The sequence below is a fragment of the Culicoides brevitarsis genome, chromosome 3 (genome assembly GCF_036172545.1).
Source record: "Culicoides brevitarsis isolate CSIRO-B50_1 chromosome 3, AGI_CSIRO_Cbre_v1, whole genome shotgun sequence".
Lineage (NCBI taxonomy): Eukaryota > Metazoa > Arthropoda > Insecta > Diptera > Ceratopogonidae > Culicoides > Culicoides brevitarsis.
This window is the reverse complement of record NC_087087.1, coordinates 2,607,557-2,633,801: the sequence shown is the minus strand read 5'-3', so window position 1 is coordinate 2,633,801 and position 26,245 is coordinate 2,607,557. Positions and strand designations below refer to the sequence as shown.

The window sequence follows — 26,245 nt, the reverse complement described above, 5'->3', positions numbered from 1 at the left end:
TGCTTCTGTCTGTGATTCCCTCGTGACTTAACTCCGAGACAATTAATGATAATTGTTGACTTTTATCAAGATCAAGTAATTTTCGCGCAGTTATGAATGAATTGTACGTTTTCATTCAGCTTAAGCGATCGTCTTGTAACGAGAGAGTTTGAATTGAAACAAAAATAAATATTATACGTTTTATGTAACTTCCTTTCCATTTAGTTTGATTGTTTGTCTAGCGAATATCATTAAATGATAATTTTTTGGGATGTTGTTCGATGTAGATCGTTGTCAGAAGGGTTTTTGCTGAACTTGAGTTAATTATTTTTTATTTATTTTTTTACGAAATTTTCTGAGAATTTTTTTTTTTTTTAACATGAAAAATATAAAATTATAAAATATTTTTTTAAAATTTAATTTAATATTTTTATTAATTTTTAAGAAAAATATTTAAAAACAGGATATTTTGAAAAATTTTAATTTTTAAATTTAATTGAATAACATTTAATTTTTGATTTCAATTTAAGAAAAAAAATTTGTGAAAGATCAAAAAACATTAAAAAAATAAATATTTTAATATAAAAAAAAACATTTAAAAAAAAAATTAAATGTAAAATATATTTTTTTTTAATTTTAAGTCAATTTTGAAAGTAAAATTATGAAAAAAATTAAAATTTTTAAATTTATATAATTTATTTTTTTTATTAATTTATTTATTTATTTATTATTTATTTTTGCAAAATTAATTTTTTTATTCATTTTTTTTTTGAAATAATCTAAATAATATTTTATTAAATTAAATTAAATTTAAATTTAATTTAATTAAATTAATTATTGTAAATTTATAAATATTTTTTTCATTAAATTTTTTTTTGAAATTATTTTTTACTTTTTTTTAAATTATTTTAAGAAAATTATTTAATAAATAATTAATTTTACAAAATATTTTGAAATATCAAAAGTAAAAAATTAAAGAAATTTAAAAAAAATTAAAATTTATTTTTTTTTTATAATTCATAGATAAATTTTGAGAATAAAATTATATAAAAAAAAAACTGTTAGAAAAATTCTAAAATTTTTTTCTTAAAAAAATTTCTTGAAATAATAATTTAAACTAAAAAATTAATTAATTAAAATTGAATTAATTTTAAATTATTTATTTTATATTTTTTTAAATTTAATTTAATTTCAATTAATTTAATTATTTAATAAATTTTAATTTTTTTTATTCAAGTTAGAAGTTCTTAAAACTAATGAAATTTCCTCTTTCAACAGATTTGATAACAATAAATCACAGAAAAAAATTTGTTTCTCCAACAATCACGCGCAACAGATTAACTCATCATCATTCCTTCCTTTCAACCCGTTTTTTAACACATTTCAAAAATTTATGATTAAATCATTTGTTTTGACTCATCAAAAAATACTTTATCCTTTTTTTCTTCTCAATTTTTTTTTCAGATCTGGTTAACGTTTCGATATGCCACACCGACGAAAACGGAACATCATTACACTTTTTTGTTCCAAACTTACTAAAAAAAATCAAGACACTGAGAAGAGAAAAATATTATTAGATCACGCACTTTGCCGCATCCGGAGTTTTTTCGTCTTCATCATCTCGTAATCTTTGACTGCAGCCAGTTGTTTGCTTTACAGATTATTATTATTATTAGAAGACATTCATAAATGGATAGACAAACAAGCGCACTCGACTCGAACTTATTAATAAATTACAAACTAATTTTTTTTTAAAGGAGAAAAAACACCACATTTCCATATAAATTTGTTCGGTTTCGTTACAAGAAACATCCCTTTTTGTTTAATTGCGTTGTCGCTACCACGATTTCCTGTGCATGTTAAAAAATGTTTTTTTTTATTGAATTTGAAGAAGAATTTCATGAAAAGTTATAGGAGTGCTTTTTGATGCCTTTAAGAATTTTTTAAAAATAAATTTTGAGTTTTATTCAGCAACTTTAAAAATTTTTATTCAGCAACTTTTAAAATTTTTATTCAGCAAATTTTAAAATTTTTATTCAGCAACTTTTAAAATTTTTATTCAGCAACTTTTAAAATTTTTATTCAGCAACTTTTAAAATTTTTATTCAGCAAATTTTAAATTATTTTCAGCAACTTTTAAAATTTTTATTCAGCAACTTTTAAAATTTTTATTCAGCAACTTTTAAAATTTTTATTCAGCAACTTTTAAAATTTTTATTCAGCAACTTTTAAAATTTTTATTCAGCAAATTTTAAAATTTTTATTCAGCAACTTTTAAAATTTTTATTCAGCAACTTTTAAAATTTTTATTCAGCAACTTTTAAAATTTTTATTCAGCAAATTTTAAAATTTTTATTCAGCAACTTTTAAAATTTATATTCAGCAACTTTTAAAATTTTTATTCAGCAATTTTAAAAATTTTTATTCAGCAAGATTAAAATATATTCAGCATATTTCAAAAGATATTCAGCAAGCCTCAAACTTGTTCAAAAAAAGACTTTTAAACTTCTAAAAGAACCTTTTTTTAACCAAAATTCAATAAAAAATGAAAGAAAAAAACATATTTCATGTTAAAAAAATTTATTTATGAGTCCAAAACAGGTGTTGAAACCTGTTGTTACATCCCTTAATTTTTTTTTCTTTTGAATAAAAAATCGTTTATTAATAAATTAATCCTCAATAAAAGAAAAAAAATAATTAATAAAATCTCAAGAGCTAAAAATAACTCAAACGCATTAAATTACGTTCTCTTAATGTAGCGTAAAAAGTATTTTTATGAATGAAACAGCAGCATCCAAGTAGTAAAAAAAGTAACTTACGATACTCACGACTTCTTACATTTAAACCAAAACTGGCGTATAAATGAAGTTAATAACGAGAGAAACAAATATTGAAACGGAAATACATGCCTCGTACTCTACGGCGTGAGTTTTATGAATGAAAAGAAAATAATTTTTATCTCAGTGCAAACGGGTTTCTCGGGTGCACCTGTGTGTTGCACTTGCATGAAAATCATAAAGATAATGTTATTATTATTGCGTTTCAGTGCAATTCGCTGCAAAAGAAGATCAAAGAAATGGAAGAAGTACGAGTCTCATAGTTTTTTTTTTACTTGTTAATGATCATAATATATTTTTAAAAGTGGTTTTTCTCGTAACGATGCCACAATTATGCATCTTCCGTTCTATCGCTACGTCGAGAAAAGTAGAAGAGATCGATCAAAAAAAAAAAAAAAATCAATATCGAAGAACAATATAATAACAACATAATGAATAGTAGATGGACAGCAAATTGTTTCGAACGACGAACCGTCTTCACTTTTTTTTTATTTATGTTTATTGTTTTTTTTTTACTGTTTAGAGACATCAATCGATCCTGCTGTATATCTTGTGGCAATATCAAGAGACGACGATGATGATAATAAAAACGGAAGCAACTAATTATGCTTCTAGTAAAATAAGCAATGGCTATTTAATTGGATGTAATGAATATTGTTGTTGATGACGATGTAACAAAGCTCTCGAGCGTTGTTTTGTTTTCGGTAAGTAACTTTTTTTTACATCAAGAATGGAATTTAGTCGCGTGGTTATGTCATGACATTAACAGAGATTTGAGTTTTGAGTTGAAGGTTTTGTGAGAAATTTTTTTTTTATTTATTAAGTTTTAACTTTTCTGAAAATTTTTTAAAAAATTTTGTATTTTTTTATTTGAATAAAAAACAAAATTTAATTTAATTTTAAAAAAATTAAAAATAATAATTTATTAAAATAATTCAAAATATAATTTTAATTTTTTTTAATTTTTTTTTTTTGAAAAATTTTTTTTTTGAAATTTTGAAATTTTTTAAAAAAATCTTTAAAATATTTTTTGAATTTTTAACATTTTTTTAAAAATTATTTTAAAATTTTTAATTTTAAAATAATAAAATAAAAAAAATTATATTTTTAATAAATAATTAAAATTTTAAAATTTAAAATTTTTTCAAAAACATTAGAAAATTAATTAATTATAAATTAATTAAAAAAATTAAAAATAAAATTTAAGCTTCTTATTGAATTTTTTAATATTTATTATTAAAAAAAAAAATATTATTAATTTTAAAGAAAAAAAAATTTAAATAAATTAAATATTAAAAATTTAATTAGTTTAATAAAATTATTTATAATTTAATGAAATAAAAAAAATAATTTTATGAAGAAAAAATTTAATTAAATTTTAAACTATTAAAATGTTACAAAAATCCAAATTTTAATTAATTTTAATTTTTTTAATTTAATTTATTTAAAAAAAATAATTTTCTTTTAATTATTGTATAAAAATAATAATAAAAAAATCATAAAGCATTGAAAAATTAATATTAAAAATAAAAAAAAAATAATAAAATTTAAATTAATTTAAAAAATAATTAAAAAAAATAAAATTAATTTTTTGATACTAAAAAAATTAAATAAATTAATTAAAATTAAATTTAAAAAAATAATAAATTAAAATAAAAATAAATTTTGGATTTTTTTTACTTTTCTGAGACTTCAAAAATTTTCCAAAAAAAAATTAATTTTAAATAAAACAATAAAATTTTAATAATTTTAATTTTTTTTAAATTTTAATAAATTTTTTTCTATCAAAATTAAAAATTTAAAATAAATTAATAAAAATTAAATTTTAAAGGCAAAAATATTTTTTTTTTAAATTTTTACCTTTTTGAGACCTTAAAAAAATGTAAAAAAATTAAAAAAAATATTTTTTAAAAATTTCTTTAAGGGATCTATTTAAATAAATTTCAAAAAACCAAAAAAAAATCAACCTCATAATTCGTTCTGAAACATTTTATGGTTAAACTTAAACACAAATGACTAATGCTCGTTATAAATAATAAACTTTATTCATTAATAATTACTTTATTACCCTTTTACAGAACACAAAATATTACACACTAATTTCAACTTTTAACCATCTCATCCCGACATCATTAAGCGCACAAAGAAACAACAAATCCAATTCATGAGCGTGATGAATAATCATAAAAAATACGAGAAAAGAAGAAGAGTTGCAGCAGCGTGTAATCATAATTGTTTCAGATGTCAAACCTCACACGTGCTCTTAATTTAAACTAAAGCAGTTTAATCGTAAAATTTATTGATTTATTTTTTTTAATCAGTTTTTAGCCTTTTTTGAAGCGACAACAAGAGGAGGAGTATTTTTAGTGGGAATGTCGCTGTTCAGTGCAAACAAAGATGCCTTGACGACAAAGAAATTGAAACGAAGAAAAGATCTTGAGCTAATAAATGTTCTCCATTCATCGTCAATAAACAAAAGGCGGCCTCAAATATTTGTCTTTTTATTCCGATTCTTTAAGAAAATAAAAAAAAAATGTAAAAAACGAACTAAAAGCGCAATTGAACAAACATGGATCGTAAAATGATGTTTTTTTTCTTTTCATCATTTATACGGCGCAAACTAAACGGCGGACTAATTATTTGTAAAAATATATAGATTAATTCATAACAGCTGTAAATTTTGTTTATTTAAGATTTTTTTTTTATTTTTACAGAAAACGAGCCGCGAGTGAAATCAATACACCTCTATTTTGCACCCCTAACATTATTTTTTGTATTTATTTTCAAAACAAAAAAAAAATCATAAAAAAACGAAAAAGAAGAAAGAAAAATGAACAAGATGCTCGTTAATATAATTTTAATTACAGAATATATCAACAAGATCGTTCATCAATTATCTCGCGAGCAGAGGGGACCACAACTGACATGACTTCTTTGATCTTTTTTATGTACTTTTTTCCTTTTCTTTAATTTTTTTTTTGTTTTTTGGATCAGATTTTCTTTCGTTCGCGTGAAAAAGTTTCATTGACCATCGCATGTTTTTTTTTTTTTTATTTTATTTTGAATTTAATTAATTAATTAATTAACGAACAGATCACTTTTTTTTCAAATTTTAGTAGAAAGTGCAATGAATGAGTGACAAAGTCGTAAGAAAGGTAAATAATTAATTAAAACGCACAACGATGAACAAAAAAATAAAGAGTTAATGACAGACCGTGTGAATTAAAGTTTATCTCTTGTCTTGTTTGACGATTGATATTGAGATATTGAACTTTTTTTCTGGTTGCAAAAAAAAAAAATTAAAAACAACTTCGTGTTGAAATGAAACGTCAGAAGCGAGTTAATATTAATTTTAGGCTGATGCGATGATGAAAAAAATTTTTAAATTAAATAAAAATGTGAGTTTTTTTTATTTTTGAATTAGCAAAAAGCGATTTTCAAATTTTCATCTTTTGAATATTTTTTTTTAATTTTATGAAAATTTTTAGAAAAAAAAAATTTAACAAAATAGATTTTTTAAAGAAGTGAAATTTTATTATTTTTAATTTTATTAAAAGATAAAAATTTTATTTTTGAATTAGCAAAAAGCGATTTTCAAATTTTCATCTTTTGAATAATTTTTTTTTTAATTTTATGAAAATTTTTAGAAAAAAAATTAACAAAATAGATTTTTTAAAAAAGTGAACTTTTATTATTTTTAATTTTATTGAAAGATAAAAATTTTATTTTTGAATTAGCGAAACGCGATTTTCAAATTTTCATCTTTTGAATATTTTTCTTTTAATTTTATGAAAATTTTTATTTAAAATCTTTAAAAAATTATCTTTTATTGGATATAAAAAAAAATATTTTTAAATTTTATAATAATTTTTGATAGCAAATAATGAAAAAAATTAACAAAATATTTTTTTTTAAATAAGTAAAATTTTACCTATTTTAAAAATAAATATTTTTTCTTCCTTAAAAATTTTTATTTTTTTATTAAAATAAATTTAGAATTTTTTATTAGAATAAATAATTTAAAAAAAATAATTTTATTTGAATATTAAATTTAATTATTATTTTAAATAATATTTATTTAATTTTATTAAATTTTAATATTTAAATTATTTTTTTTTTTATTTTATTTTAAAAAAATAAAAAAATAAAAAAAAATAATTTAAATAAAATAAAAGAAAATTTTTTAAGGAAAAAAAAATTATTTTTTAATGAATAAAAAAATTATTTTTTTTTAAATAGAATTAAAAAATAAAAACAAATTCGCATTAACCTAAATCCATTAATAATCTCAAATTTTTTTTGCAACTTAATTCATAATTGGACATCATAAGTACATCCTAACAAAAAATTGCAACCTTTATACTTTTCCGTTCCTCTTTCTTTTCATGCATTTTTTTGCATGTTAATTAAACGAGAAGATTTGTCTCTCTCTTGAACGCGATGTTTCTTTTTTTTTGCGGACAACTTCTCTTTTTTTATGATATTGATTCATTTTATACTAATTTCCGTTTTGACATTTATTTAATTATTTTTTTTTATTTCAGCTCTGTGCAAAAAAAAAGAGAAGTGAAGTGACGAAGAGGAAGAAAAGTCCAATCTACCATTTATGGGAGTTGCAACGGATTCTTTTTTTGCTTGATTTCGCATTCACTGCAATAATTTATTTATTAAATATTAAAAAAAAAAATTTTTTTTTTCATTTATGTTAATGATTTGTATGCGATGAGAAGAAGTGTTCTAAAGACAAGTTAAAGAAAAAGAAATTCAAATTAATGCATGATAATTAAATTAATTGATCCGGATAACCGGAAGGAGGTGAAGAGTGTAGTAACCGGATAATCATTTGAGATCAACTGTAAATGAAGTAAAATAAAATTAGTGTCAAGACAACTTATCTTTGATGCAAAGTGCAATTAGATGTTTTTTCGTGTCATCAAACGAAATCGCACCTCGACGAATGAGAAGAAAGGGTTTTATTTTGATTTTCTCACGCTCACACACTTGAGAACACACCGAAGAAAAAAAAAGTTAGACGCCTCCTATCTTAATTGCTCTAAAACCCGAAACTTATGCGTGTCTTTTTACATTTACAGAATTTAAATGTAAACAGTGGTTGGAAAAAAAGGACACATTATTTGTCCCTTTTGATGGTAAACAAATAACAAACAAGATAAAAACCTTATATAACAAAATTCACACAACACGATGCTGATGGAAAGGGCAAACAAAAAATGCTTGAGAAGTTTTTATTTTAATACACTTGATAAAGTCAAGTATTTCGTACACGTTCATACCTGCCTACTGTATGGAATATGTTACTTATGGCTCACAGGAAGTATTAAATTACACAATACCGAATTTCGTACAGAAGAGGAACAATGCACGAAGCACGTAGCAGGACCTTGCTTGATCCGAACCGATGATCATCAATGAACGTATTTATCTGGGCCATGAATGAAAGTGCAGGTAAGAGAACGAAAAAAAAACGGAACGAGATCAGGTGACAGGGAATTTGCATTCTCTTAAATGTCTCTCAGGCTTCTTCGTTTTCACTTGAAGAAAAAGGAGATTTGAGTGATTTTTGAATTAAGTTTCGAATATCCTAAAATTTTACATGAAAGTGTTAAAAATTGATTTTTTTTATATGAAATTTTGAATTATTTTTTAAATTTATTTTTAAAATTTATTTTAATAATTTTTTTTAAATAACTATTTAAAAAACTTTTTTAATATTTTTTTTTTAAATAATTTTTTTAAAAATAATTTTTTAAATTATTTTTTTTTAAATAAATTTTTTTTAAATAATTTTTTTAAATAAAATTTTTTTTTTTAAATAATTTTTTTTTAAATAATTTTTTTTTATTTTTTTTAATAATTTTTTTTTTTTATAATTTTTTTTTTAAATTTTTTTTTTAATATTTTTTTAAATATTTTTTTTAAATATTTTTTTTAAATTTTAAATAAATTTTTTTTATTATTATTTTTTAAATATTTTTTTTTTAATAATTTTTTTTAAAATAATTTTTTAATGTTTTGAGAAAAAAAAGGAATTAAGTCCGTTGTTGAAAAAAAAACAAAAAAAAAATATTTTTTTTTTAAATATTTTTTTTTATTTTTTTTTAGTTCTGAAGCAAAATCTCAAAAACCTTCCAATTACTCCAAACCAAGCAAATTATTTTTTTAAATAATTTTTTTTTGTCAAAAGAAACCGACCAAAACCCTCAAAACAGAAGTTACTATTTATTTCTCAAAAAATTATTATTAAAATAATTTCAAGTCCATTTAATCGGCAAATCCTTTAAAACTCATTCTACAAAAAAAAATTAATGAAAGGATTATTTTAATTCAATTTCATGTACAAAAAGAGGTAAAATTGAATAAATCTTCCTTTCCCAGATAAAAACGAGCAAAATTTATTCGCAAAAAAATAAAAATGAATAAAAAACATTGAACATAATAATAAAACATTTACAACTTTTACAAACCCTTAAAAACTCATATCATAAATTATCGTATCAATTTTTTTTCTTCTTTTTCATTTTTTTTCTCTCTTTTTATTATTATTAATATTATTATTGTTGTATAGTACTCTCCATTCACTTGTTCTTGCTCGCCTTCTTTACGCTCGTTCTAAATTGTGTTTTATATTCCTTCTTTTATTATTTTTTTTTCTTCTTTTTTTTCATTCATGAAGTATTTGTCCGATAAAGTGCACAACATACATGTGTCTGTATCGGATTTTTATTATTATAATATATATCTTATATATAGTATAATAATAATGATAATGAAAAGGCCGTGGGAACTCTGTTTTTGAGTATAAATTTGAGCCGATGCACTTTATATTTGCAGGTAGCTCAGATATTTTTTTATGTTTATTATTATTATTTGATGATAATTTCATTGCTGGATGCATAAATTTGGCAAAATATGTTTTTTTTCGCCGATGTCGTTGATAAAGTTTCGTTTTTCTTTTCTCTAATGCATGTTTTGAGTTGAAACAACAACGACCGGAGATAAGTCATTATGCTTTAATTCGAGTAACAACCTACGATAATATTAATAAAGCGATTTACTATATTTATTTATTTCTTTATTTACAGGGCTTTTTTGGAAATTTACTTCATATAAATTTTTTGGAGTCAAGGTAAGCTATATAAATTTTATATAAAACACTTAACTAAAATTTTTAAAAATTATTTATAAATTATTAAATATTTTTTTTAATTTATTTTAATAAAAATAAAAAAATATATTTTTTTTAAACTTTAGTTTCATTAAATAAAAAAAAAATATTTAAAATAATAATTAAAAATTTATAATTAATTTTTTTAAAATTATTTTTAAATTATAAATTTTTTTTAATAATAATAATAAAAATATTTTAAATAATTTAATTTAAATAATTTTATTTAAAAATTTATTTTTAATAATTTAAAGAAAGGTTTTAAAATTTTTAATTTTATTTTAAATAAAATTAATTTTTTGTAAGTTTAATTTCATTAAATAAAAAAAAATTTTAATTAAAAAATTTATAATTAAATAATATTAAAAATAATTTTAAATTAAAATTTTTTAAAAATTATTTTTTTATTATTAAAAATAAAATAAATAATTAATTATTAAAAAAAATTTTAATTAAATAAAATAAATAATTAATTAAATTTTTATATTTTAGGATCACACTTAAAGCGATAAACTTCGAGCTATACGGATAATAAAGAACACAACCATCTTAAACCTCATGTTTGAAATAAAGACGTACAAAAATAACTCTTATAAAACGCAAAACCCTAACAAAACCCAAAATTATACAAAAATCACAAAAAATTCGGAAAAACTAACAAAACGCCCTGTGCATGTTGAAAATCTTCTTCATGTCTAATTGTTTTGTTCATTTATGTTTATTATTTATTATTAACTTCACTTGTTTCATCGCGCTTGTATATCGCTGTGTGGGTGTAAAAGATCTCGTAAGCACGAGTGAGATTGATGAAAATTTGAATTTGCCTTCCAGAAAAACATTTCTCCATGCAGCAGCGTCATTACCCAACATAAAACACCGAAAGACAGGAAGAAATTAATTAATAAAGACGAACCTTTGCCGCTGTTGTTTATTTTCTCTGTTAGTTATGCTCGCATGCATCACTTTAAAAGTGGCACAAGACAAACACACGACGAGCAAATAATTGAAATATTTATTCCAGAGACGACTTGAAAATGCGACAAAATCACAAGTGACACGATTCCTTAATTAAATTTAAATGTCATCATCTTCTTTTTTTACAAAGTGTCAAATACTTATTGGGGGAAGAAAGAGAGACGATGTTAAACAGACCCGAGGGTAAGGAGACACTCAAAAAAAAAGTTTGCCATGAATGTGACTTCTTTATGTGTCTCGACGCTGTTATTGTCAATACTTTCCTTGAATTACCGATGAGCCATTATTTACAACTTTGTACAACAAACAATCACACATAAAAAAAAAACATAAAAAACTGCAAATTATAATGTTAGTATTGTAATAAAGTCATAAAATATGTTTGGACGTTGCATTTTAAAATAAAAATCGCATCGCGAAGGAAATTGGATTAAACGAGTTTCGTATAGCTAGAAGTCACTTACTCACTTATTAAACTGTCAAAAAGTAAAAAATATTGTGAAATAGTAAACTGTTATTAAATCTATTCATTTATGATGAACGATCTATTTGTTTTTATTATTATTGTAAAATTTCGCCTTCAAGAATTATGTTAACATCTCTATTAAATAAAAAGTTATAGAGAGTATAATATTGAGTAAACTTCCGCTATTATCAATCAACTAACGCTCATCTCCAACAATAATAATTAAGAAAAATAATAATAATAACTTTAATTTACACACAAAAAAATTGTATACTTTTGCATATGATTTCTTTGAAACTTGTAAAAAATTAATAAAAAAAACCGAATCTAAACATCATAAAATATTTACTTCCTTTCCGTATAATTTTTACCTCGCTATCTAACATAACTGCATGATCTAAAGTTTTTTTTTGTGATTTTTCTGGGAGGAAATAAAAAAACTTTCCTGTATACTTTTATAAACATACATACCATTTTTGTAAATATTGCGCGCGTAACTGTTTCATAAACTTTGTAATCTTTTGAATTAACTCTTCTTGTAATGTAATTACATTACATAAGTTTACCGTTTTAAACAATAAAATGCAAGAATATCTTCGACATCTTTGTTAGATAAACATATTCTTGTTACATCCTGGCAAAAAATGTTATATAAATAATATATGTTTGATTTAACATTAAACATATATAGATTTATGTTATAAATTGTTAGCATATAATTTATGTTACATAAATCTTTTTATAAATTAATTTCTAAAAATTAATATAAATTTTTAATAATTTATTAAATTAATTTTCGTAAACATAAAATTTATGTTTATTAAATTCTAATATAAAAAAAATATTTTTTTAACAATTAATTGGTCATTTTTCAATTATTTTATTAAAAATATTTTATTAAATATGTTTTTAAAAAATATATTTAATTTTTGTAATACACATCATTATAAAAATATTTTTTAAATTTAAATTAAATTAAATTAATAAAATTTAATATTTTATTTTTTTTTTTCAATTTTTAAATAAATTAAATTAATTAAATATTTAATGTCTCAAAAAACTAATTTTGTAATGAATTTTTTAATTGTTTCAAAAAAATTAAAATATTTAAATTTTTATAAATATATAAATTTTAAAGTTTTTAAAATAAAAATTTTAAAATATAAAATAAAAAACAAAATACAAATAATATTAAAAAATAATAATTATTATTTTTAATATTTATTATGACAAAATAATAAATTTTTATTTAATTTTTTAAATTAATAAAAATAATTTTATTTTTTGTTAAATTATTGATGTTTTGTTTTTTGTTTAAATTATATTTTTTATTATTATAAATAAATACTTTGAAAATTAAAAAATATAAAAAAAAATTTTTTTTTTGACATTTTTTCAATTTTGCACTAATTTTATTAAAGTAAAAAAAATATTAATTTTAATAAAAAAAATATATTAAACTTCATTAAATTTAAAAAATACATATAAATTAATTTTTAAATTTTTAATAATTTTTTGATATAAATCATCATGAAAATTGTTTTAAAAACGATTTATTTTAAATTAAATATTTTATAATTATATGAATGTTAAAAAATGTATATTTTATAAAAAACGAGTGAAAAAGTTATTAATAAAAAAAATAAATTTTAAAATAAAAAATAGTAAATCAAAATATTTTTATAAAGTCAAAATTTCAATATTTTTCTTTTAATTATAATTTTATTTTTCTAATTTTTTTTTTATATTTAAAAGTTTTATTTTTAAAATGATTGTTCAAAAAAAAAATAATTCTGATAAATTATAAATCAATAAATTTTTTTTTAATTAATAAAAATGATTTTTTAAAAATATATTTACATGTAACAAGGAAATGTAAAATAATATTTAAAATGTAAAAAAAATAATTATTTTAAAATTATGAATATTCATAAAAAAAAAATATCGATAAAAATTTAATACAATGATCATGAAAAATGCCGCGATGCGAAACACAATGCAACAATGTCATCCTTGAGAATTGATTTATCTAAAGATTTTCGCTACGTTGCAAGTTTCGACAAAACATTATCTTGTGTGATGTGATGGACAACTTCACTTTTAATTTTTTTTTTTGCCATTATTATAACATGCTTGCATGCGCACCGTGTGTCTACGTCTTTAATTAATAATTTGCATTGTCTTTAGCCATTCTCTCTGTGTGCTTAGTTATTATTGAATTTAGCCTTCTATTTTATTTATTTTTCAAATTAGCCGTACATAAAACGAATATTATTAGAAATTGAGGTTAAAAGTCGTCACACTTGGCTACATTATTACAATAATATCAGAGTTTAGCATCGCTTACAAATTTTCACTGCAAACACGCTTCTTCTTTGTTTGCAAAGATTCGACCATGCTGCGAATTGAATGGGCCCTGCCTCCGCATATGATATTGTAACCCATTCAGCTGTATCTGTGTCTAATCTTCAATTTAATGCTTGCTCGCGTATCATATCTAGTTGTTCATTTCTCCTCTCACTACTCGCACGACGGAGGCAAGACGATTCGTTAACTCGAACAAAAGTGTGTGGGCTCATGTTCATTTACTCATCTATCACAGTGCGCCGCGTGAAATGGCTCGTAATGTACTTTTATCGACGCCATTTTCTGATTCTGTGATGATGACGACGATAATGATGTATTTGTTTTTGGAAAATGATGCGCCATATAATTATGCGTTCGATATTATTCGCTCATTATTGTCATCATCAACGCCGTTGTTTTACATCGAGCGGCTTTACTTCACACAGCAACTCAAAACTTTTGGATTTATTTTTATTTAATTTGCCTCTCGATTTGATTATAGCAATTTGATCTTTTCGGTCCGAAAAATCAAAACATGCCGGTAATTGTTGCCGACTCTATTCGTACCACACACAGGCAAGGCGATGATTATTAAATATGAGAGGAGAACCAAAAAAAAAGGTAATAAATATCACTCGAATACCTTTTGAACTTTTTATTGCGTGTTAACGATCTTTTCGAGAGATCTAAATAATTTTCGAAACAAATGATGAGAGTCAAATGTCATTGTTAATTATTATTATTTTTAGAGATTTACTTCTGTGTCATATCAGATGTCAGTCAATATGGGAGCTCTGTTCAAAAGGAATATGCCACACAGTTGACACTTTTCAGTCATTTGACTCTTGGAAATATTTTTTTTTTTTTGTGAAAGAACGTAAGTAGTGTAAATGACATTTACTACTTGGTCTCGTGTTGTAATAACAAATAAACAATAACATATGAGTGACATATTATTTCAACAGACACTTTATTTATTAGATAATTCGAGATTTTTTACGTTTAATTACTCACAAGAGCGCTTTTTCAAAAGTTTTTTTTTGTTAAACTTTCATTGAAAAATTTTTTTAAAAAGGAATTTGAAATTTTGTTTGAATTAGCTAAAAGGCGATTTTCAAATTTTTATATTTTTGTTTATTTTTTAAACAAAAATTCAAAATTTATGAAGGAAAATAAGATTTAAATTTTTTTGTTATAGAATTTTAAACTAATTTTGATCAAAAATTTTAAAAAATCTTAAAAAAATAATTTAAATATAAATTTTCTCTTTGAAAATTTTGAGGAGTAATAAATTGTAAAGAAAAATAATTTTTTTAAACAAAAAGTCAAAATTTAATCCTTAACAATTTTTAAAAAATATTTGAAAAAAAAAATTCAAAGATAAAATTTCTATTTGAGAAATTTGAGGAGTAATAAATTGTAAAGAAAAATATTTTTTTATGAAAAAATAAATTCAACAAACATTTTTTTATTTTTACTTCAGATTAAATTCATTAATCTAAATTTTCATAAAGATAATTTTTTTTTTTGAAGATTTTTTAACATTTTTAATCAAATTAAGTTAAAATTATATCTTAAAATATTTTCAATATAATTTTCCTTCAAGAATTTTTAATTTTTGTTTAAAAATAAACAAAATGTTAAAAATTTGAAAATCGCATTTTAGCTAATTCAAAAAAAATTTTATATTTCTTTCTAAAAAAATTTTTCAAAGAAAATTTCATATAAAAAATTCTTTCTTTAAAAGTTTTTCAAAAAGTTAAAAAAAAAATTAAAAATTTGTTGAATATTTATAAATTTTTTTTTTTAAAATTCAATTAGAAAATTTTTAACTTTTTAAAATTAATTAAAACTCTTAAAATAATCTTTAAACACAGACAGACAAAATCCAAAACCAATAATTTCCCTTTAGCAAAACGCCTTTAAAAAATGATGTAACACACAAATCATGTCGTGATAGACAAGAAACTGCTACCGAGCATTTTCATTCATAAAAAAGTCAACGCACACACACAACACAACACAAACCATTCACAAAACACCAACAACTACGAAACATTTACACGCCGAACACCTACTAAAACATAAATTATTACTAATCTACAATTATTTGTAAACACATGCATCTAGAATTAGAATTAGAAATTTCCGGTAATATAATAACGCGAAGAATAAGAAGAAAAGGAAAAAAATACAGTAGTTGATGTTTCGAAGAGTTGTAAATGTAGTAAAGTAAAAGTAAAATCATCACTTTTGTGACGTAACGTAAATCAGTCGTAAATTATGTGATTTTACTACTGAATTGAATGAAATTCTAATGAATTTCAAATAAACACAAACATCTGAAACAATGGCAGTTAACCTCTTTAGAATTCAATTTCGATTGAAATCTAATTTATTTTTATCAAGATTGAACGAAAATTTAATTCAAGGTTAACTTTTTTCGATTTCCGGTTCGATTATGAAATTTTTTCTCAAGATGCGACACTTTTATTAAAAAAGGAATTTAAAAAATGTTAAAATTGAATAAAATTGAAGAAGAACGATGAAAACTGCTTCAAGGTATAATTAATTAAAAGTTGTACGAAGAAAATGTCAATATTTGCTCATTTTAGGAGAATTTCATCAAGAGACACAAAAAAAAACCAAAGATGAAAGGAAATGTGGTTTAATTTTTATTACTCTTGAGGGATAAATAAAAAAGGAAAAAAAACTGGCGCCTTTACTATTAAATAGTTAGTTAGCATTTAAACCACAAGTCACATCGTTTAAAAAACGTTCGACTTTTTTTCTCGTTTCATTCAAAGTAAAATCAATGAATGAAATTGAATGAATGGAAAATAATGATAGAATATTATAATTGACTTGTTTCATGTTCCTCACCTGTGTGTTTGAGTTTTGCACAGTTGTATCTGCATCTCCGACACGTACAATTGAAATTGCATTTAATAACCGGATCGTATTTTATTTATGGATTGGAAAAAAGCAGGAGAGAAAAATGATGATGATGATGATAAAAGAGTAGAAACGAAACAAAACGAGAACATCGAGCAAGTGATTGAACTAGTTTGACCACATCTCTATTCATTGAGTAGAAAATCGCAGCATCCAACACCAACAGCAATTATTGTTATTATTATGAGGCTTGAACAAAGTAAGGCTCTTTACGATGCTTAAAGGTACAGGGTGTAAAGGTAAGTTCCTTCCAAGATTTTGTTTTCCAATTTTTTTACCTCATAAACCTTCAGATAGTTTTTATGAACAATTTACAAAGGAGCTTCAGAATAATTTGTGGAATAAAACTTAATTTAAAGCGTTACAAAGGCATTATTTTAAGTCTTCACATTGTTCAAAAAGTTGACTTTTCTACAAATTTTTGAAAATTCTTAATTTTTATAATCAAAACATTTACAAATTTTAAAGACAATTGCTCAAAAATTAAAATTTTATCAAAAATTTTTAGTTATGTCAAAAATTTGGATAAAATTTTAACTATTGAACAAATGAAGTAAATATGTAAATGTTTTGATTTATAAAAAAATAAGATTTTTCAAATATTTGTAGAAAAGTCAATTTTTTGAACAATATGAAAATCTTAAAATAATGCCTTTGTAACGCTTTAACTTGAGTTCTATTTTACAGTTCATCCTGAGTTTCTTTTGTAAATTGTTCATAAAAGATAACTGAAGGTTTATGAGGTTAAAAAATTGGAAAAGGAACAATTTTTCGGAAAATTACAAATAATATCCTAAAAGTGAATGACATGATTAAATACGAAAAAGCAATGACGATATACAAAATGACAAAAAGGCTATTGAGGACAAATCTGTCAATTTCTCTTGTTCAAGACCAACATGATTACGGTACAAGAAGAAGGTCCAGATTACAAATCCCATTGTCTCGAACAAACTACTCACGAAACAGTGTTTTTCATGAAGAGATAAACTTCTTTAACAGCCTCCCTGATATATTTCGATATAAAAACCATGATGCCAAAAAGTAAATATTGCTCTGTACATCCATCGAAAGAGTATTTTTCTTGCATATGCCTTCGAGTTACTGCAGCAAGATGATGTAAGTGCAAGATAAAATAATAATAAAACATGTGTGCGTAAAGAACCTGATTTGCACTCACATCCTTCCTCTTTTTCTCTTATTTTTTTGTTTTTACGCGCAGGTATAAATGCAAAATGCAACTAAACTCTTGCAATTTATTGCATTCATCTCGCGCGTTCTGCGTGGATATTTGCATGGATGGGAAAAGAGTCGCGTGGCTGTTCATGCTTTGGATTTGCTATTATTAATTTTTCTTTGTTCCATTTTATATCGTTTTCTCGACGTCTTTTGCATCTCGGTGTGCGTCGCAAGAAAAAAATGTTGAATGAAACTCTCCTGATAGAGTTTCGTATAGCGACATAAAAGTAACTTGAATGAATGTTTATGGCGTGTATTAAAGCGTTTTGTAGTGATTTTTAACGAGGTTAAACGCTTTTGCTTTGCTTCTAACGTGATTAGCATTCACTTGAACTGATGAGAAAAGTTTGGATCGAAACATTTTCAATTTTGAATCTTTTTTTGGGAAAAAATAAACAAATAAAGGCACTTGATCCATTAAAAACTTCAAAACTAAAATAACCAATCAACAGGTAGTCCGTTTTTCCATACTTCAACGTATTTTAACAAAAACATGATTGAAAAACTAAAAATATCTAAACAAAAAATTGACTGATATAAAACAGTGGCGCCGTTTCAAACTGTGCTTTCAACGCGATATTTATTTTCATAATCGATTGGTTAATTGAAAAAATAACAATTTCACGTCTTGGTCTGTCAAAATCTCTTTCACTATTTTTTTTTTGTTACTTTAATCCCAAAAAAACAAAAAAAAAACATTTAAATGCAACACACAACTTCAGCAGTTCGTTTATGAATTTACACGTGCTCATCGCTTTACAGAAGCTTTAGCCTTGATGTCAGTTATCAGAAGCACCAAGAGGAATTTTTATTTCTTGTCGTGATTTGCCTTTTAATCGTCAACAGCTCTTTGGAAGCGAAAAAAAAAACGGCGGGAGAATCGAGGTCGCTTCGCATCAAAGAAGGTAAATATCTCTCACTTGATAACAGAACAAAAAAAAAAGTAGCGCGATTTTTTTATGAATGAAAGCAAATTTGCATAAAAACAGAAAATACAAATAATTTTTTTTATGAATGAAAACTTTTTTAAATTAGCGCAAAAAAAATTTTTAAAAGGCAAATTTTTTTGTGCATATGAATTATGTATGTTGATCAATAAGTTGTTTTATCTTTTTTATTTTAATAATTTAATTTTTTAATTTACATAAATATGTATTGACATATTTTTTCGTGTGTGATGCTTTCAGAAATCCAATCCAATTCACAGGCGACGGATAATAAGAGATGAAGAAATGAAGAAAAAAATTTGCCATGAAGAAAAGGAACAAAAGCGCGTTTTAACTTAAAAAAAATCAAGTTAAGTATAAACTGACTAAAAATTTATTTCAGATTAAAAAAAAAAATATTTTAAATTTTTTAATTTTTTTTTCTTATTTTTTAAAATTCTTTTATTTTTTTTTTAATTTTTTAAAATTTTTTAAATTTTTTTTAAATTTTTTTAATTTTTTTTAATTTGTTTAAAATTTTTTTAATAAGAAATATTTTTAATTTTTTTTTAAATTTCTTTTAGGGAAAATAATCTGAAACAATAAAATGGTAAGTATATAAGGACAAGTCGTAATTATGTCTTGAATGTCACTTAACCTATATAAGTAAAGTATCGCTCTCTTTGGTTTGATATCTTGAACAAAACGAAAGTGTTATTTTTAACAAAAACCAACTTTACATCAACAAACTTGCTTTTGAATTAAGCAAAGCTCAATATATTCAATGAACCATCAAAAAAACAGACAGACATCCATAAAATCTCTCTTTTCAACAGAAACGAACAAAAAAAAAAGACAAAAAAAAGAGATAAGTATAACATAATTTGCTAATATAACATCAAATAAGCCAATGAGATTAGTGGCGTCTCTTAATTATGAAAAGCAATATTTTTTTTGCTTCTTCACACACAAACGCACATGATGAAATGAACCTGTTTCTCCGAAGCACTGCATATTAGCGCATATCATTAATGGGATATTGACACTTGTCCAACGACAGCGTAGCGAAGTGCTCGCGAGATGTTAAAATATTGATTGGGAAGTCGTTGTGTATTATGAATGAACGAATTTCGAATCTCAAACATGAATGAAGTTTTTTTTTTCAATCGTTAAATAAATATAAATGACTGACTGTGATTAAAATACAGTTATCATGTTCAACACCGGCAGTTGGGTGACATTGATTTATGTCAATATTGATCGGCTCTCGGTTCGGTTGCGTGTATATCGAGATTAAGAGATCAATATATATAAATTTTTAAATGTGTGAAAAAATTAAAATTTTACACAACATGATCTTTTCGAACTGAATTACATTTTTAATTAAGGTAATTTTTTATAAATTGTCAATTAACGTGAATTTACATAATCGAAAAAAAAGAAAAAATGTCTTGAGAGAGTCCGAAAAAAATTACAGTTACGCACTCGACGAACAAAGAAATTCAATTTAATTGTTTTACGCGGGTTTTTAATCATGACACAGAACATTTAAAAACTCTTTAGATAAATTCTATTGTTCGTCTTTCTAATTTTTTTCATGTTTTTAATGGAAAACATGCAAAATACATAAAAAAAATAACTTAATTTTCAGTCAAGCATTGACCCTCATATGAAACGACGATGTCGATACAGAACAGTAAACACACACCTGTTGGAATTGTCATCGTCGTCCGAAACAAAAGGCACCCTCAACAACTTTAGAGGATCGTTTGAAGTTGTTCCCTTTGTCGTTTCACGGAGTAATTATAGACTTTTTTATACTATTTTTGGTTCCACATTTGATTTTTATACGCATTAATTGTCCCTTCCTTTGAATATTCATCGCCGTTCATCGCAAAGTTGAATCTTTTTATGAAAATTTCAACTTTTTTTTATTAATTATTATTTGCTTATATGATAATTTATGATAAATTAGCTGTTTTCTTGCTCATTGTTTGAATTTTTTTATTATTTTTTTTTAAATGTTATACGAACTAACAGTCATAAAGCACAAAGAATACATTTTAATGGTATTTAAATTTTGAAAAAAAAAACGAGAATTTGGTCAATATTTGTATATTTTTTTCTGTATTGTCTTCTCTCTCTTGTGATTGCTTGTAAAAATGTAAAGGTACTCGTGCGAATATCCGGTCAAAAGAAATATTTTAATTTTACTTGCAGAGAGATTTTTTTTCATCAGATCCCGAAATTCAATCACAACACGATTGTTGTTGTTCTCTTGCCCCAATAAAATAAAAAAGAGTGGTTTTTAATTGATTCTAATGTCGTTTGTTGTTGTTGTTGTTGGAGGAACGTGTATTTAATAATAGGTTGAGATAATGGAAGTTGCGAGATGATTGAAAGAGAAGAGAAACGACGACGACGATAAAAGCTGTTTTAATGAAATTTTGTCCTTCCTTTCAATTATTTTTGCGATTTTTTATGACTTAGTTTTAAAGTTTTTTTTTATAGCAAATGTGAAGGAGCGAAATTCAGTTAATGATGGAAAAATTGGATTTAGTTAGAAAATTGCTTTAAAATTTTAAAGCTTGAGGGTTTTTAAAGGATTTTTTGCATGATTTTAAATGTTCCTATTATTAAGTTTTTTTTTACAGAAAAAAATTAAGTTTTTATTATTTTTTTAAATAAAATAAATAAAAATTTTTAATGAGCATAAAAAAAAATATTTTAATGAGAAAAATTGATTTTGATAATTCTTATTAAAAATATTTTTATTTAAAATTCCCTTAAATCGATTTAAAAATTACTTTTTCTTATTTTTTATTAACAAAATAAATAATAATGAACTTAAAAAAATATTTTAATGAGAAAAATTAATTTGGTCTAATTTTTTTAAATAAAAAAATATTTTTTTAAATAAAAAATTGAAAAAATTAAATAAAAAAAATTTTTTAAGTTGATTTTAGTAAAATTTAAATAATTGTTCCCTTAAATCAACTTAATAATTATTTTTTTTTCATTTTTTATTTAAAAAAAAAAATTTTTATCTCAAGTCGTTAGAATCTGGTAGGCTCGTGACATGGATTGCATAAGAAATCACGAGCGCCATCTATATATTTTTATTAAAAGTTCATTATAAAAATTGAATTAACGTAAAAATCGGTTGAATTAGCAGGTTGGCGATTTTCTTTTATGTCAACGACTGAACTTGATCGAAGATTTTGAATTCTTATCTCAAATTTCATTCATTGAAGTCTCCAAATCAAAAATACTACTGAACAAATACGAAAAATAAAAAAAATACTTTTTAATCAATTCTTTAGCCTTGTAAAAAACTAACGTGCTGTCAATATGTAATAAAATTCGGATTAAATAACAAACCGAAAAAAAAATCGGTTTATCAGCAAAATTTTTTTTTTTTACAAATATTCATTCATAATTATTATCAGACCTGAAACAGACTCAAGCCTGTCGTCTTTTATAAAATATTTCTGATGAATTATACTTTATTTACGTTTAACTCGTCTGTATGTTGTTGATACAAAACTCGAAGAAAAAAGTTATGAATGAAACTTACCAACACACGCGCATCGCAACGCGACAACCAGACTCATTCATATTTTATTCATGTTATGCCTCTCGGTACAAACACAAACGCGAGCTAAACGAACACCAAAACGCGTTTTTTTTTTCGTTTTATTTTCTGTTATAAAACTATGTTTATTATTATTCGTATCATCAACCAAGGTGCTGTATGGTTTAAATTTATGTATTTATTGAAGGAAAAAAAATCCAGGTCTTGAATTAAATTTTCGGATTTTTTTTTTTAAATGAAGAAAAACATTAAAATCAAATTTAAAAAAAATGACTTACCTCCGAGGGATGCTTCAGGATCAGAGAGATCCGATAAACTTGGCACTTTTTGAATGTATTGCGCATCTTCGGGTTCTTCCTTGATGACGATCGGCGGGATGTCATAACTCTGAAAATAAACAAAAAAAAATAAGTCACGAGATTTTAATAAATTTAAAAATAAATTAATTTTGACGTTTTAAATTTTCTTTAATTTGCCCGTGCGATGAAAAGCTGTGACAAACATGTGAAAACAAACAACAAAATGGTGCGAAAACTAACAATAAAAGGCAATTATTAATTTTGCGGTCCATTTAGCTTTGATCTCTTTGGTTTTTTTCCGTTTTTTTTTTCAACAAACAAAAAAAAAGTAAATAAAAAGTATAAGTACGTCGTCAATTGGGTGACATTTACGTAATTAATTCAAAATTCAAGCAAAATTTATTTTTAGCCCTAATTAAGTGTGAGTGAGCGACATACAAACAAGGTAAAATGAGTAATGAAGAGACAACGTTGCAAAAAAAAAAATCATAAATTAATTTTATGAATGAATCATGTAATTTAAGAATTTTTCTTTACAGATGAGTGAATTTGCGTGTAACAGTGAGGAAAAGTCAAAGGGAAGTGACAAGTAAGTAGCATGAAACCACATCATCCGAGAATGTTGGGTAACGACAAAATACCTGAAAACTGCTATCCTGTGGATAATTTCACTCAATTGGAGTGAACATCCGTTAAGGTAGCGACAATGTTGTTTTTGTGGGATTTCACTTGAAGTTTTTTTTTTGGTAAATATGATCGTTAATTTTTTTTAAAAGGAGAAAAATTCCTTTCTCATTAAAAATTTAAGTTAATGTTTTTTTTCTGAATTTTTTAAAAAATATTTTCGATCATTTATATAAAAAAAATTAATTAAAAAATTAATTTTAATTAATTAATTTAATTTAAAATTCAATTTAATTATTTTACTTTTTAAGAAAAAAAAATCAATTTAGAAGATGGAAATTTTTAAGGATCGGAAAATCTTAAAAGGTAAGTTTTAATTTTTTTAATTATCCTTTTTCCAGTTAATCCAAACCAAGCAATATAAAATTTTCAAAAACTGAAATCCAAACCAAGCAAAAATTCTTCAATTTAAATTCGTATCTTCGAAATTCAACAATATATCAAGATCTTCAGTGACAAAACAAATCTCGCAATCAAACTCCTTTAGGCGAATAAATTTTATTTTTCCATTTTTTGTCGCTTTCCTCCGATTTTGTCGAAAAAATTCAAGGGAAAAAATAAAAATTTAATTAAAATTGGAATATTTTTGACATTTTTGGGAATTTTTTGAATAAAAAAATCAAAAAGTGTAATTAAATATACTAAAGAATAGGTAAATTTGGTAAAAATGACGTTTTCTATTAAATACAGGTGAAAAAAAAAAAAATTTTAAAGTCACGTGACCAAAATAATTTTTTTTTTCAAAAATTTTAATTTTGTAAGATTTTGTTTAATTTTTCTCTAATTTTGAGTTTAAATTAAAAAAAACATAATATGTTAAATTTATAAAATGCTAAAAAGTAACGTTTAACATCCAAAAACGTTAAAAAATTACAAAAAAATAATTAAAAAATATTTATTTTGAAAATGTTTTTATCATAAAAATCCTCAAGGGACAAAAAATGAAGAAATTAAATTTATTCGCCTTTCTCATTACTGAACAAACGATCAAAACTTGACAAGAAGAACAAACTTTTAATCCAAATCTAAATGAAATCCGTTAAATTTGTCCCACAAATTCGAATCAATCTACTTCTATTGTGTGAAATTCATCACATTCGATGATTGGTCTAAAATTTATAGCATCCTCGCACAACTATTCCAACGGCAATAAATTATTTATTAATGAATGACATTAAATTCGCGCAAAATAAAATATTAATAAATGCAGGAAAGTTAGTCAAAACAATCTCGACAATAAATTGCAGACTACTTAGACAAAGAATTCACAAATATTTCCATCGTAAAATATTTATTCTCTTTTCTCTCGTTTAAATTTTTTTTTGTAATAGACTCGTTTGTCTATTTTTTTCTGTAGTACTTGCGATTCGAGGCAAGTAATCAACATAAATGGATAATCATGATTGCGATGTGTGTAAATTTTAATAAAGTTATCAGCAGAAATTGACCGGAAATAGTGCTGTTTCCCCCTTTCGTTTCGTTCTATGTAGATAAAAAAAATTATTCAAAATCTGTGCATTGTAAAAAAAAATATTTTTTTTTCTTAATCAAGTCATTAAAAGAATGTAATTTAAATTCCGTGAACGTGTCGAGTTAAAAGTAAAATGTATTTTAGGTGTCTCGCTCTCTTCCATAGAATATATTTAAGTCATATAAAAAGATTGTGCTTAACATATAAATGTCCCATAAAATTCTCAGCTTTCATTTGTTTTCATGTTGCTTCGCTATGAGGTGCTATATTTGAAGATTTTTGTGCCGTAGATCAGTATCGTGCGATGGTGTTAGAAATATTAATATAAATGATGAATTTCATACGAAAAAGGAAGTTTGCTACGACCATTGTTGAATAATTATTGCCGTCAATTATTTTTTATTGTAAGGCTCGAAAAACAATGGAAAATAAATTTAATATGTAACACGTTACATAAAGAAAAAAAAACGCTGATAAAATAATCAAATTTCTTACAACAATCAATGTCACAACTACAAATACGAGAGAATACAAAATAACGAACGATAATAATCGGAATCTTATCTTTAACAACAAGAAATATTTCTAACAAAATTTGATTGCATCAGAATTGTTTCATGAAACATTTTTTTTTATCGCGCTTATGGCTTGCATTCTTTATCAAAATATTTATTTCAAGTGTGTGACGAGATTAACGTTCGTTTTAGTAGAGTCAAGTCATCATAGCTTTTATCTTTTTTTTTGTGTTCACTTGAACTTGTCAGCAGCGTCTTTGAACGAAGAGCAACTGATATTTATTTATAAACAAATCTTTTTTGTCGATAAGGAATTTTGATGTGTGTGACAATTTATTTAAAATTTTTTTTTTAATAGAAAAATAAATATTGTAATGTTTAGAATTTTTTATTAAGATTTTTCTTCGGGAGAAATCCTTTAAATTTTTTTAGATTTTTTTTTTAAATTTTAATTCTATCAAATTCCATGAAAAGTTTGAAGCTTCGTTTAAATTAAAAAAAATTAAGTTAAATTTTTAAAAATCTTAAATTAGGGAGAAATTATTTAAAATAATTTTTAAACACAAAAAAAATTTTTTTTGAATTCCTCAATTTTTCACGAGTAAAAAAAAAATTTATTTTATTTTTGATTTTTATTTTGCTAATATCTTTATTTTATTAATTGAAAATAAAAAAAAAATGTTTTTATTCGTCAAAAAAATTGAGGAATCAAAAAATAAAAACTTTTTTGTGTAAATTAAGATTAAAATTTATTTCTTATTTTATACAAAAG

The 26,245-nt window shown here is 23.1% G+C and overlaps 1 protein-coding gene across 1 annotated transcript in view; it reads right to left on the bottom strand.

The window, feature by feature from the left end:
* LOC134833445 (ETS-like protein pointed) overlaps nt 1-26,245 on the bottom strand; it is a 66,287-nt gene that overhangs the window by 31,705 nt on the left and 8,337 nt on the right. The window contains exon 3 of the mRNA XM_063847760.1: nt 22,783-22,891. Within this exon, the coding sequence (XP_063703830.1) occupies nt 22,783-22,891 (109 nt within the window). The remainder of the gene's footprint in view (nt 1-22,782; nt 22,892-26,245) is intronic.